The sequence below is a fragment of the Erythrolamprus reginae genome, chromosome 2, assembly GCF_031021105.1.
Source record: "Erythrolamprus reginae isolate rEryReg1 chromosome 2, rEryReg1.hap1, whole genome shotgun sequence".
Taxonomy (NCBI): Eukaryota; Metazoa; Chordata; class Lepidosauria; order Squamata; family Dipsadidae; genus Erythrolamprus; species Erythrolamprus reginae.
The window spans coordinates 167,636,641-167,652,017 of NC_091951.1; the positions used below are offsets into that span (position 1 = coordinate 167,636,641).

Here is a 15,377-nt window from a genome sequence, read left to right on the forward strand (position 1 = left end):
AGGGATGGGGGAGAACAAGAGTCCAAAGACCCAAAGTAATAGTAGCTTAATCTCTAGGGTGACATAATAGGACTCAATAGATTGATTAAATATTGTATGTTTGCTATCCTCTTGTCCATATGCGAGACAAGCAGGAAGGTAGGAGTATGAAAGTGGTCCCCTCCCAAGCTGACCAATGGGAGACCAACTTCTGGGGACTACACTGAGTGTGGATTTGTGAAGATTGAGGATTCCCAGCAGCACTGAGAGCTACAGCCAAAAGTGCCACAGAAGTATTCCTCCTGCTGAATAGCAACCTCCCTGTCTGAGCTGCCAGAGGCCATCTCAGGGTTAGCAGTGAAGGCCTACTTCATGGCAGTTAAAAGCAGAGAAACACCACTATTTCTCCACTCTTACTGCAAACACAGAGTGCAGCCTATTGCCCTGCTTAAAGTCACTCGGGTCCTCCTAGGAAAAAGGGTATCAAATGATCATTTGCAGGGCCAGGAGGACGATTTGTCCAGCACCTGATGAATAAAATCACTCAAGTTTGTTCTTAGTTGCAGACAGTAATGGGCTGCCAAAACTGTGGGTATGGCTTATTTTGTGGGTGTGGCTTGATGGTCATGTGACTGGGTAGGAGTGGCTTGCTGGCCGTGTAGCCAGGTGGGAGTGGCTTGAACGATCATTATCATTCAAGTGAACTGTTAAGTCCTCAACTTACAACCTCACCAATGTCGTTCGCTGGTATGACAATTTGCTTTGTGTTTCCCCTGCTCTCCTTCCTGGGTCGCCCCCTGCCTCAGTCTGGGTAGCTAGGTGAATGGGTGATCAGCTGTTGAGAAAAGAGGGGGGAGGAAGAGGGCCCCCTGCAACTCCTGCTGGTGCTGGTCTCCCTGCCGCTGTGCGAGGAGGAAGAGGGGGGAGGGGGGATTTAAAAATATTGGAAAGCTGAGGGAGAGTTACAAGGTTATTATTGCCACACGATGTCTTTTCATCTCAGCTGTGGGCGGAGTGAGGGCTTCGCAAGGGGAAAAAGATCGCAGCCCAGACCGCTTTGGTGCAGCTCGGCTCAGCTCTCCTTTTTTTCTCTGCTGCTGTGCGCTTGTCGCTTTTTTCCTTTTCCTCCTTTCTGGCCCCGGGAGGTGGCCGTGTGATACTGGAGGGGAGCTGGGCAGGAGAGAAGGAAGCTTGTCCAAGGCCAGGAAAGAGGACAGAGTAAAAAAGAGAAGAGCGCAGACGCAGCACTAGCAGCAGGGGGGGAAAGGAGAACCAAGCTGAGACCAGTAATCATGGAAATGACTGCCGCTGGTCAGTTGGATCTGGGCATGCAGCTTCATTTCCGCTGATGGAACTGTGTTCTACCCCGTCCTGCCTGCTGCCCACCCCTGGTTGCAAACCAAGCATGGAGTGGGGTCCATTATAGATGCCCAGCAAACAGACTTACCCAGTTATCTGGGAACACTTTGCCTGTTGTACCTGAGAACATGGACAGGAAGCTTGGGGTTGTTAGTGGAACTATTTGTTTATTAGACCCTAGACCCTCCTGCTTGGTAAACGTTTCCTGGAAGACGAATTGCCAGTAGGCCCAGGCAGTAATTAATACATCACTGAAGGAGAGGGTGTTCCCAGAACCACTGAAGGAAGCCTTCACTGGATCTTATTTGCTATCCAGTTTCCCACCTTCACATTTAGGGAAGATGGTGGAAAAAGTGGTTGCAGTGCAGCTCCAAAGAGTCCTGGGTAAAATGTATTATGCAGACCATTTCCAGTCAGGTTTCAGGCCCGGTTCTGAGACACAGCATTGTCTCATTATTTACACTTGTAAATAATCTCTGGTGGTAGCAGGATGGAAGTGCTCTTCTTGACCTCTCAGTAGCTTTGAGATGAATAAAGGTAGGTACTGTATATTTATGAAAGATATGCAGGATTTAAATTTTAGAAATTAACTAAGAATTTTCTGATTGATCCATTCAGTATAGTTAGTAAGTAAAACGATCCAGCCACATCTACCTTCAATGCAGAAAGAGCATGTTCCTTCTTCATCAAATTTAGATCCACTTCATACTTGCTTTGTAATTGTTTAATGTTCTGTTTATGTTCTTCCATCGTGCGGTCTCTTTCTTTCTGAAGTGAATTATGCCTAAAAACATTTGATTACAAAGTGCAGGCATGTCAGAGAAGACAGAAGGCAACAGAAGACCAAAGACCACCATTTTGATCAAACTAACATTTATCTTTATGTTTTCACATTTAATATAATAATGTTAACAACATTTGAATTGAATTTATAAAAATGTAATTGGTGAAGGCTACTATATTTGCTGTTGTGAGCTGCTATATATTTGCTGTTGTGAGCCACTCCGAGTTTCCAGAGAGGGGCGGCATACAAATCAAATTAATTAATTAATTGATTGATTGATTGATTGATTGATTGATTAAATATATTCCATTATCAATAGCTACTTATGGCTCACTGTGTATAGTCAAAACTATAAATTAATTAAGTCACTTACTGCCGACAAACTCTATTACAGAAGTGAATCAATACCATAATAAAAGTACAGTGGTGCCTCAGTTCCTGACCACAATTCGTTCCAGAAGTGTGGTCGAGAACCAATTTGGTCGAGTACTGAATTTATTTATCCCATAGGAAATAATGGAAATGGATTTAATTGGTTCCCAGCGCCTGTTAACTCGCTGGGAACCAATTAAATCTATTTTCTTTATATCCTATGTGATAAATAAATTCGGTACTCCAAGCTGCAGGAAGGGTGGGGGCGGCTGCAATCCCGGCAGCTTTGGGGGGCTCCTTTCCTCAATGCTTCGTATTATTACCTGTAAGCAGCTGCAAAAACTTTCTCCTTCCTGGCGGCGGCTTCCCTTCGAGGAGCAACAGTGCCAGGAACATCACGTAATGAAGGGAAGCTGCTGGAGCGGCGGCAACTGCTGAGATGGCTCCGGCGGCTTCCCTTCATCACGTGATGTTCCCGGCGCTGTTGCTACTTGAAGGGAAGCCGCCACCGTTGCCGCCGCCGGGAAGGAGAAAGTTTTTGCAGCTGCTTACAGGTAATAAGAGGAAGCAATGAGGAAAGGAGCCCCCCGAAGCTGCCGGGATTGCAGCCGCCCCCACCCTTCCTGCAGCTTGGAGCTCTTATAGAGCTCCTCAGCCCCCTGAAGCTGCTGGGATTGCAGCAGCCCCCAGCGGTAACATTTCGGATAATGAACAAAATTTTCTGTGGCTGTTCGGTATCCGAATTTTTGTTCAGATACCGAAGCAAATTTTTGCCAAAAATTTTGTTCGTTATCCAAAATGTACGAGAACCAAAGCGTTCGAGTACCGAGGTACCACTGTATATATAATATACTATGCATAACAACATATACAGTACATTTAGTTCAAGTTTTATTTATGAAAACATGATCTAGAACTCTAGATTATATTATAGAACCACTAAAGAAAGATGTATTTTGTCTGTATCAAAAATAAGTAATTTAAACTATCATGGCATATTTAGTTCAAGTTCATTTCATTTGTTTGTGAAATTATACTTTCCCAATTATTGATTACTTCTGATATTACAAAACTTTTAATTTTTTCCTTAATCACAGGAAGCCTACAAGTAGTAGCTTTTCCATTATCACCTCTAATTTCAATATTAAAGAAATATTGAAATCAGAGGACCTGATTTTTGTCCAAACTTAGAATGTTTAATTCACACTGAATTCATCTTATTCAAGTGTAAACAACAAATAAGTTGACTATTTCACAGTAATGTAATGAACGGTAGAACGAAGTAAAGAAAGCCAGACCTTCACAACAATTTTTTAAATGTAGATTTTATCACTTGTCACATGGTATAGGATTGTTAATTCTACTATAATTCCATATTTACTCAATGCCAATATACTTAATAATTGAAATAAAGATAATACCACCATTTTGTAAAAAAAAGATTATTAACTACCTTGCCTTAATTTCTTCAAGTTCTAAAGACACAACCTGGTAAGACTGTTCCAGATTATTTTTCTCTTGAGATAATTTCTGATGCTGCAAATGACTTGTTTCAGCTTCCACTGTCAACTGATGAACTCGGGCCTCCAGTTCTTTGACCATTTGGTTCTGAATAATGTGAAAAGCTGTATTAGACATACATTCCTGCACCTGTCAGATGCTGTTCAGTACATTATCGACAGATGATTAAGATAACTCAGAAAATACTGAAGGATCTCAAAACATAAAAGTAGTTTTTATTATTTAAGAAACATGATGAGCAAGTATATAGTTAATATTTCATTATCAAGCCAAGTGACATCAATGTTCAAACATCTGCAACATCAAGAAGGCACCTCATATTCCATATGCTGCACTTCATTAAAGATGACTCATATTCTAAGTCTGTGTAAATTCCAAATAACTTTTAATACATACTTAAAATAAAGCCATTTGGCGTTATACATTTCAAAAGGGATGACAGACTTCAAGTTTATGAATATTCTTCAATTTAAACAGTTTTTCTCCTTAATGTGCTGTATTATTTTTAAAGTAAAAAAAATGTACTAAGTAAGAAATAAAGAAAATCAGCTCTGTACTACATTTACCCGTAGGGATGGTTGGCTAATAAGATCTGCTGAGCTTTGGATATCTAAAGAACAAACTACAGTAATACCTCATGATACGAATTTAATTGGTGCAAGGAGGAGGTTCGTAAGACGAAAAGTTCGTAAGACGAAACATTGTTTCCCATAGGAAACAATGTAAAGTCAATTAATCCGTGCAACCAAAAAAACCCCCGCAAAAAAACGGCTTTCCGGCTGTTTTAAAAGGTGACAGCCGGCCTGGGGGGCTTCCCAGCACCCCCCCGAACCCGGGTTCGGGGTTCGGGGGGTGCTGGCAAGCCCCCCAGGCCGGCTGCGACCTTTTAAAACACCCGCGCCACTTCGCAGCTGTCTCCTGAAGCCGAACGGCAAAGCCGAACTTCCGTGTTCGGCTCCTGAAGCCGAACGGCAAAGCCGAACTTCCGTGTTCGGCTTCAGGAAACAGATGGGAAGTGGCGCGGGTGTTTTAAAAGGTCGCAGCCGGCCTGGGGGGGCTTGCCAGCACCCCCCCGAACCCCGAAACCGGGTTTGGGGGGGTGCTGGCAAGCCCCCCAGGCCGGCTGCGACCTTTTAAAACACCCGCGCCGCTTCCCATCTGTCTCCTGAAGCCGAACGCTAAAGCCGAACTTCCGCGTTCAGCTTCGGGAGACAGCTACAAAGCGGCGCGGGTGTTTTAAAAGGTCGCAGCCGGCCTGGGGGGTTTGCCAGCACCCCCCCGAACCCCGAACCCGGGTTCGGGGGGGTGCTGGCAAGCCCCCCAGGCCGGCTGAGACCTTTTAAAACACCTGCGCCGCTTCGTAGATGTCTCCTGAAGCCGAACGCTAAAGCCGAACTTCCGCGTTCGGCTTCGGGAGACAGCTACGAAGCGGCGCGGGTGTTTTAAAAGGTCGCAGCCGGCCTGGGGGGCTTGCCAGCACCCCCCCGAACCCCGAACCCAGGTTTGGGGGGGTGCTGGCAAGCCCCCCAGGCCGGCTGCGACCTTTTAAAACACCCGTGCCGCTTCCCATCTGTCTCCTGAAGCCGAACACGGAAGTTCGGCTTTGCCATTCGGCTTCAGGAGACAGATGGGAAGCGGCGCGGGTGTTTTAAAAGGTCGCAGCCGGCCTGGGGGGCTTGCCAGGAACTCCCGAACCGAACCCGGGGTTCAGCCAAATTTTGCCTCTTCTTACGAACTTTGTTCGAGTTACGAACCAGCGTTCGGGAGGCTTCTGGGAAGCCCCGCCGCCCGGCTGTTACCTTTTAAAACAGCCGCGCGGCTTCCCAGCTGTCTCCGAACGCAGGTTCATAACTCGAAAAAAGTTCGTAAGAAGAGGCAAAATTTTGCTGAACCCCGGGTTCGTATCACGAGTTGTTCGTAAGACGAGGGGTTCGTATCTTGAGGTACCACTGTATTTTGGAGTAGGCATCCATTTGGTGCCCATCAGTAGCACTTTAAAGAAGATGGTTCCTCCTGGATTATCATAGCAGCTGTACAACATCAGTTCAATATTTATTTATTTATCCTGTTTATATGACAAACCATCTCACAGAAGCAACTCCATGAGAATCACAGTAAAAAAGAATCAGCAAAAACAAATGTATAAAACAATCATGAAAATATAAAACCATGAAAATGCAAAGACCCTATAAAAATAATGCTGATAAACTAAATTAAAATGTGTGTAAGATCCTTTAGAGTGGGTCTGGTTATGATGTCAATGCCATTTGAATTCAAATATATATTTGGGGGGGGGGATCATATGGCTATCACGCAAAACTAGGAAAATATGTAATTTCTTTAAGAATTATTTTTATTATTATTATTATTATTATTTATTAGATTTGTATGCCGCCCCTCTCCGTAGAATGTCCTACCAAGAATGTCCTACCAAGCACAGCATACTGCTCCGCACATCCATTTTGAAATATGTTTGACTTTAGAACCAAAGCACCATCTCTGCTTGTTTGTTTCAGAAAGGCATTATTGACACAATAGCCAAGATTATAAACAACCATTCTTGAATCTACCTTTAGATTAGAAAGCATGTTCTCTAGCTCTGGGGCAGCAGGGACTGGTTCTATAGAGAAAGGTTTTTCTGCGGATTGGAGGGGACATGATTTTGCATGTTGCCTATATCCCATGGATGGGATTTTGCTTGTTTACGTGGAACAGTTGCTGGCATACCGTGGACTAATGCCAGTCCATGGAACAGGGGTTGGGGACCCCTGCTCTAGCTGAATGTCCCCCAAGGGAGCTTGAAATTTAATGGCTTGAGGTAAGAAGCAAAACAAAAACAAACTAAAGATGTTGCAAACAGTCTAGGGATAACAGGGATAACTGTTAAAAACAAGTATACAGTATTAGGAAACCGTATCTGTCTATAGATAATATAAAATATAAAAAACTGGAAGAGGAAATTGTATCATTTGTTTTATTTAACTTATTTGCAGATTGTACTATGAAAAATGCTGGACTATAGAAAATAAATAGCAATCAAAATTAAAATTACCGGTATTAAGAGAAAATTTCAGATATGCTGATTATATCACTTTGATAATTGTAGTTAAGGAAGATTTGACAATGACAATGAAAAAAAGAGAGTTTAAAAACCCAACCTTCTGCTTAATATTTTTTAAAAAAAACTAAACTATAGAAACTTAGAAAACTGATAGCAGAAAAATATCAATAGATAATGTCAATCCAACGCAAACCATCTCAAAGCTCAAAAAGATGGTGACTAAAACCGTGAATTAAGTAAAGGTCTGATGCTTAGGAGAAACACTATGCCAAATCTAAACAAGATTAAATGCAAAGACATCATAACAAAAGTACATATTGTCAAGGTTATAGATTTCCCAATTATAGCTTACAGCTGTGAAAAGAGTACTACCAGAAAAACTGAACAAAGAAAAGTGATGCTTTTGAATTCTGTTCTTGAGAAAGTTGTTGTGAATACCTCAGAGTCATCCAAGAAAAATAAATCATTTAATATCAGATGAAGTAAAACCAGACTGGAAGTATTAACGACAAATCTAAAACACAAATATTTCGGAAGCATAATGCAAAAAAAAAAAAAGAAAGAGTCAGTGAAGAAAACCTTAATCCTTTAAAAATCAAAGAAAAGGCAGTTGGAAAAGAAGCAACATACAGGACAATGCCTAGTTATCATAATTAAGCATGACCTTACAAAAACTCAAAGAAGCAATTCTGATTACATGTTATCCATCAGATCATAAAAGGTCAGAGTGAATTGAATGAGAGTGATCAGATTAAATATATATCATAATTCTACAGTTAGAAAACTGTAGCTAACAAGGATTGAATAGATGGGAAATGGCGAAACCATGTATTTGGCTGTTGACAAACATGCCAAATACTCAATAGATTTTTAATAAAATAAGTTACCAAAGATATGGGTTTTAATTAAGGCCATACCTATTGGCACAGGCAGCCTGCATATTTTGACGAAAATACATATATTTAGAGTTTGGGGGTTCCTTTTCCCTTGTTACAGTAGTTTGCCTGGGCAGGCAAACAAGAGCTACAGTTTGATCTTCCACAAAAACCCACATGCTGGATTTATCTCCCAAGTTGTGAAAGAAATATATTGCATAGAGAAAACCTATTGGAATGCCACAACACATGTATGATGAAGATATAGAACTATTGAGTATTATTGATACTTAATTCATTTATTTGTTAATTGTTAATTGTTAAGGTTATATTGACATTTCATTTGTTTGTTTATTACATTTTTATGCTGCCCCTGTCCCCATCAGGTGACTCAAGGCAGATATGTTATTTAAGAAAGTGTGTATGACGAGCTTCTGTAGAAGAAAAAAAAAGAATAATTAGCAACAGGAAAAAATATTCTTACTAAGGGCAAATCTACCACAAATAACCTTAAGGTGAAGAAGCTGGCTGATGGCATAACGTAAAGCGTATGCAGGTTGTGCTTTTTCTAACAATCTACTGATACACAGGAATGCTGCTTGCTATTTACTGGGGGTCAACAATTTTGTGAACTTGGTGACGGGTTGTGGAGTCTTAATTTCTTCAGCTGCAAACTGCTAAAGTGGTAGTGATAGACATAAATCAAGAACAGGTAGGGTTTTTTTTTCTTTTAATTTCCTTTCAACTCTAAGCTATATTATTTTTGAAATATTCAAAATGATGAACTGGAGAAGGGACGATACTGGGAGTTGAGTATAGAAAATCACTCTCTCAGGAATGTAAGAAATGTAGTAAATGTGTGCAGTCCAATATCCCAGCCTGCGAGGACTCACTACCTTTCCCACTACTACCTGCCCCAATGCCTATCCAGTCCCCTCCAGTCCTTGTCCATCCACGCTGCCTGCTGTCATTCCAAAACGAAAGGGGTGGGGAAAACGTGAGGGAGAAGCTGCCCTTATTTTGAGGGGAAGAAACTAAACACTGGTAACACCCTCTAAGAAAAAGGTAGGAAAAGTAAGATTCCTTCAGTCAGAAAAAATGTATATTCAAGAAACTTTTTTTCCCTCCTTCTGGCAATCTGAGATTAAAATCACTGTTTCTGTGTGTGTCAGTCTCTAACCTTGCGCCAACAGAGGTTACCTCACAACCACAAGCACAAGAATGGAAGATTACCTCTCAGATTTTCAAAATTACATTTAAATTATTTCAATGTTACTATTTATAGTTTTAATACTTTTATTGGTTTTTAAATGATTGCCTAGAGTCATGTCCTGCCGAGATGGGCAGCATATAAATTGAATAAATAAAAAGATCCCAGAGATGAAGGTAAAGGATTAGTGAGATTGGCTCAAGTTATTTCATTAATTCTCATCTTTCTTAATAGGAACAACAAGCAAAAGTCTGTATAAGCACAAGAAATGTATGGTCATTTTTGAGATACCTTCTTTTATTAATATTTCTGCATGTATTTAGAATGACAAGGCAATTGGATGGGGAAAACAGAATAAAAGCTAAGGAAGTATTATGTAAATACAAGTAAAAATAACTTTAACGTTCCATAAAAGAAAAGCTATATAGAATCTTAATAAGAAACATAATTAGATGTCAATCTGTGCAAAGAAAATATACAACCAAGGGAAAAATAACTACAATTAGGAATGCATACCATTTTAGGGTTGGTCTAAAAAATTATAAGCATTTGTAAAATTTAATTCCTCACTATACAGAAGACATAGGGATTATATGGAGGAAGATTACATATATAGCTTTCAAATATGATAAAATATCTGTATCTGGAAGTGAAAGAAGAAAAGATAATCATATTTAATTTATGAGTACTCCTTGATACAAGGGAAAGAATAAGAGCAAAGAATGTAATAGGAAATGCAAGATAATACTATTGCTTCAAATAAAGTTACTTTAACCACACTAAAGTGGAAATTCTTTTTACAATAGTTGTAGAAAAATAAATAATAAAATGGAATTATAATAATGGAATACACATTAAATAAATTCCAGAGGAGAATGTTACTGAAACATTTGACACAATATTAGTAGGTTCTACAATATCTAATTTTTACTGTCAGATAAGCAACTGTTCAATAAATATGAATTTTTTTTTACCTTTCTTGAGTCAAAACAGATACAAATAAGCTCCAACTTAATGGCTAATCCATATATATAGCTCTTCACTTGACAATATTTATACACTAAGAGTTTATTAAGAGTTTAACTGTGTCACAGTGTGACAAGGTGGTTTTTCAAGCTGAGGTGTATTCTGCAATTGACACGGAAAAACAAGACATTGGAGACTTTTATGCTCTTTTAGTACACACAGTGAAATGATTTGCAACCAGTATTTACAACAGGAATGTACAGCACAATTCTGGTGTTCAACTGGTGTCAAGTTGCCCCCTAGTTTTTCCTCAGAGAGACTAACCCCCTCTAGCTCTTCTGGTTCCTCCCTCTTTCACTTGGTTCCCACACACCCCAATTTTTGGACTTTATTAGCAGTAAAAGCAAAAAGAAATGAAAGGGCTGGATTTACTGTAATGTGTAAAAATTTCTTATGGATCTGCTGAGCTGAGCACCTATTTAGGCAAAGAACATATCTCAGAGTCTTCTGTCCAGTCCTTTCCCAGAGACCAATGAATGACAAATTACTGTTTCTTGGATCTCAGGTGAACCTCTTGTCCCTCTGAGTCTTCCCTTCTTCCAGGGAAGTCATCCCTGGACCTTTTTCCCCCCTTTCCCAACCAGGAACCTATACATGATCCGCACACTCATGTTACTTCACTCCCCAACCATTTGATTTGCAGTCTTTTAGTTTCCTCTCCTTCTCTTGCTCTCCAAATTTGGATCAAATTGGAAACGTGTCCCAGAGCAACTGAGGAGGCAAGTGCCCTCCAAGGCTCTAGTCCTCAACATCTACATTCAGGGCTGGACCACTTGCTTTTGCTACATCTCCCCATAAGAACCTTGGTTAGCAGTCAAGACAGTTCATTATCATTAATAACATCACAGCTGACCTTCAATACCATAAATAAATTTCTTCACCCCATCTAACTCCATTTGCTGACTTGCACCAGTACAACTACAGCCATGCTAGGTCAATGAAAACCATAGGCCACCAACTGCTAAGAGACTGTCTTATGTTGGCACAGTAATACAGTCTTACAAATTTTACCTTGTTCCTTTCTGAGAACTATTCACTTTTATCTCCAATAGAAGATTTATTATATTAGGAAAATTACTAGTAATGAATACATCTGTAATCACAAGTTAATACTAAGAAGAGTTAAACCTATGCCAGGATTTTAAAATATATTCTGAAACGGGAAAGAACTTAATAATGGATTGCAAACTGAATTTGGTTTCTTGAGGAACTACTTCATTTTAACAGTAAGCTACTAATATAATCTACTTATAGTTGTCATACTTTACTTGAAAATGCAGGAGCAATTTCTACTGAAATATTAGGAGCCAGAAGGTTTAGGAGAAGATAATACTACTTACTTGCTCATTGTCATAACCAGAAAAACTGCAATTATTAAAGTAAAATAAATTTTAAAGTGAGGTTATTTGACATAAATTGTATAGGTAGGATTATGTCAATATATTTAAAATAAATATGCTTATAGCAAATGGGGTGACAAAGAGACATTCAAATTTATTTTTGTTCATTGATGATTATCGTTTCAATTTCAGCTGAAAATACTCATGCAACAAATTGTGAGAAATGATAGAGATTCTACAGACTTTGGGTTCTTTTTTTAACCCACTCTCTTCATCCTTAACTATTTTACTGCATTTCTCTTCAGAGTCTTGTCTTCTGGATGCCAGCCAGAGTATGCGTACTTAAATCTTTTCTTCAAACAAGGAAGTCACAAGGAATGATAAAACTTAACTAGAAATTTAGCATCACACTGAAAATACTTTGGAGGATACTTTGAGGATGGGGGTGGGGATCTCTCAGCATGCCTGAATAATACTAAAACTGTCAAATGAGAATGAACAACTCTGACTATGTGAAATACATGAAGGAAAGGTTCACTGACATCAAAGGGTACATTCCAAAGAGATTTGTTCATTATCATACTTTTTTTAAAAAAAAACTGAAGATGAATGATGGAGGTAGGTTAATTGTAGAATATTCTAAATGGGAACTCTTCCCAAGCATAGATAAACTTTATGAAATATGCAGAGACCATAAAGAAAAATTAATCAGAAGTTTATATATCTCTCATTTTTTTCTATAGATTCCTTTTCAGATTCTCAAAGTAAACAATAGAAAATTTTTATGCACCTTGTCATACGAATTTTTCAAGATACGAACCCGAGGTTTAAGATTTTTTTGCCTCTTCTTCCGAACTATTTTCACCTTACGAACCCTACGCTGGCGCTGGGATGCCCCGCCTCTGGACTTCCGTTGCCAAGCGAAGGCTCCCCTCGTTGGGAAACCCCACCTCTGGACCTTCCATTGCCAGCAAAGCGCCCATTTTTGCGCTGCTGGGATTCCCTTGAGTCTTCCCGTACATGAGAAACCTTACCTCCGGACTTCCGTGTTTTTGTGATGCTGCAGGGGAATCCCAGCATCGCCAAAACGGGCGCTTCACTGGCAACGGAAGTCCAGTCCTATCATATCTCAAGATGTTAAAATGGTCATCTAACATCAAAAACATCATAAAAAAACCACAACAAAGAATGTTCTTTCTGTGCCAACTCAGGAAGCTCAAACTGCCCAAGGAGCTGCTGATACAGTTCTACAGAGGAATCATTGAGTCTGTCATCTGCACCTCTCTAATTGTCTGTTTTGGTGCTGCAACCCAACAAGACCGACAGAGTTCAGAGGATAATCAGAACTACAGAAAATACAATTGCTGCCAACCTGCCTTCCCTTGAGGACCTGTATACTGCACGGGTCAAAAAGAGGGTGGTGAAAATATTTACTGACCCCTCACATCCTGGACACAAATTATTTCAACTCCTACCCTCAAAACGTCGTTACAGAGCACTGCACACCATGACAACTAGACACAAGAACAGTTTTTTCCCGAACACCATCACGCTACTAAACAAATAATTCCCTCAACACTGTCAAACTTTTTACTAAGTCTGCACTTCTATTTCTACTAGTTTTTTCTCGTCATTCCTACCACCCTTTTCCTCCCATTTAGGATTGTATGACTGAAACTTGATGCTTGTATCCTAAGATTTTTATTAATATTGTTTCTTCATTGCTTATTTGACCCCTATGACAATCATTAAGTGTTGTACCACATGATTATTGACAAATGTATCTTTTTCTTTTATGTACACTGAGAGCATATGCACCAAGACAAATTCCTTGTGTGTCCAATCACACTTGGCTAATAAAAAAATCTATTCTACTAAATTTATTTTTAAGCAGATTTGACTTAAGTAATATCACTTTAGATTCCTTGGCACTCTATTAAGCAAAGGTCTTCAAACTTGGCATCTTTAAAACTTGCGGACTTCAACTCCCAGAATTCTCCAGCCAGTATATCTGGAGTTGAAGTCCACAAATCCTAAAAGTGCCAAGTTTGGGAAATCCCTGCTATTAAGCTTGGGTGTTGCTTGCAGACATTTTATTACTATGATTAGCTAACATTTTCTGTGCTAAGTGCTTCAGTAGCATTGAAGAGATACTTACACATGTAATGAATCATCTGCAAAAAAACACCCAACCTCAGAGATTATCAAAGTTCAACCATAAGCTACACATATTTTCTTCTATTGAATATTACTGTAATGATATTATATATTAATATGAGTGATCAGTATTTCATTTTTCTATGTTAATTATTAAGAGCTATTTGCCTTGATACTATAACATGATTAGATGGCTTGTCATTAGCATTTTGAAGGATAAAACAATGGAATTGTTTGAAGATTGTTACCTGCCATACCATTATATCCCAAATTCTAGTATAAAATAAATATTTTTAGGTCAATAAGTGTCTAAAATTTTGAATAGTAAGACAGGACAAAATTCCCCAAAACTGAATAAGAAATAATTAAAACTGTTGAGTATAAAACTGTTCATATTAAAGATACATCATTTTAATAACCTATACAGATGTCCTCAACTTACAACAGTTCATTTAATGACTGTTCAAAGTTACAACAGCATTGAAAAAAAGGGACTCATGACTGTTTTTCACACTTATGACCATTGCAGCATCACCATGGTCACATGATCAAAATTCAGATGCTTGGCAAGTGGTTCGTATTCATGATAGTTGCAGTATCCTGGAGTCATGTGATCACCTTTTGCAACCTTCTGACAAAGTCAATGGGAAAGCTAGATTCACTTAACAACTGTGTTATGAAACAAATGCAATGATTTACTTAATAACTATGGCAAAAAAAATAATAAAATGGGGTAAACTCATTTAACAAATGTTTCGCTTAGCAACAGAAATTCTGGGCTCAATTGTGTTTTTAACTCAAGGATTGCCTGTATTTTAAAGTTTTAAAATACACATTGTGAATATATTTAATTACTATTCATAAGTTTGCACCCAATTCACTCTCTTTGGTAGAAATCAATATACAATCAGGCAAAATATTGCTTTCATCTACATTTTTCTGTGTTGTAGGAACTTGTTTCCTATCATAAGAAAGTTAGCTATATCAGATTTAATCTTCTACTCAGAAACGTGAGGAGAGGAAGGAGTGAGTCAGAATACCAGAGAGTAGCCTAATATGTCCAGAAGTCTATTTTACATATCATGTTTCCCCCTTCCCTCCATTATACTTATTGTTAATTTTCCCTCCCTTTTTGGGGGGACATTGTATTATAAACTTGGAAAATATTTGTTTCTTTTTATTATGACTGAACGACAAAGTGTAGTCTGACACTTAAAATAAACTATTAGATATTTAGATTTACTTATCAGATAATGTTCATTACTGAATTAGGAAGTAGTAAATCAAAAAAAATGTTGATGCCAAAAAATGACTATTTTTTAAAGTCATTTACAACACATTGCTACATAGCCTTAATTATTTCAAGGTATAAATATTTTTAATATCAGCCCCAAATAATATATAATAGAAAAATCCTTGTTCCAAATATGTAATTTATAAGTCTCATCACTCAGCAGAAGTTGTTAGTGCTCAACAAGCGACATTTCATGAAAAACAGATAGAGGGGGAGGGGGAGAGAAAGTCTGAAATAGTCAGAAAAGAGAAACTAATTTTCAGTGACAGTATAGTCTTTCATCTTAAGCCATGCCTTGAACTCTACCTTGTTTAATTATTAAAATCAGGAGCTGCTGTACAAGATCTGTCTGCTTTTGATGGTTCTTAAATTCAATCCTGCTGACAGACTGTATCCATT

At 38.8% G+C, this 15,377-nt stretch overlaps 1 protein-coding gene across 8 annotated transcripts in view; it reads right to left on the minus strand.

Annotated features, from left to right (window-relative positions):
- The window catches only part of CEP112 (centrosomal protein 112), a 346,088-nt gene that overhangs the window by 254,031 nt on the left and 76,680 nt on the right, over positions 1-15,377 (minus strand). For all 8 annotated transcript variants that reach the window (XM_070740313.1, XM_070740316.1, XM_070740309.1 and 5 more), the window contains 2 exons: positions 3,948-4,102; positions 1,993-2,122 (listed from right to left, as the gene is read on the minus strand). In XM_070740313.1, the coding sequence (XP_070596414.1) occupies positions 1,993-2,122; positions 3,948-4,102 (285 nt within the window). The remainder of the gene's footprint in view (positions 1-1,992; positions 2,123-3,947; positions 4,103-15,377) is intronic.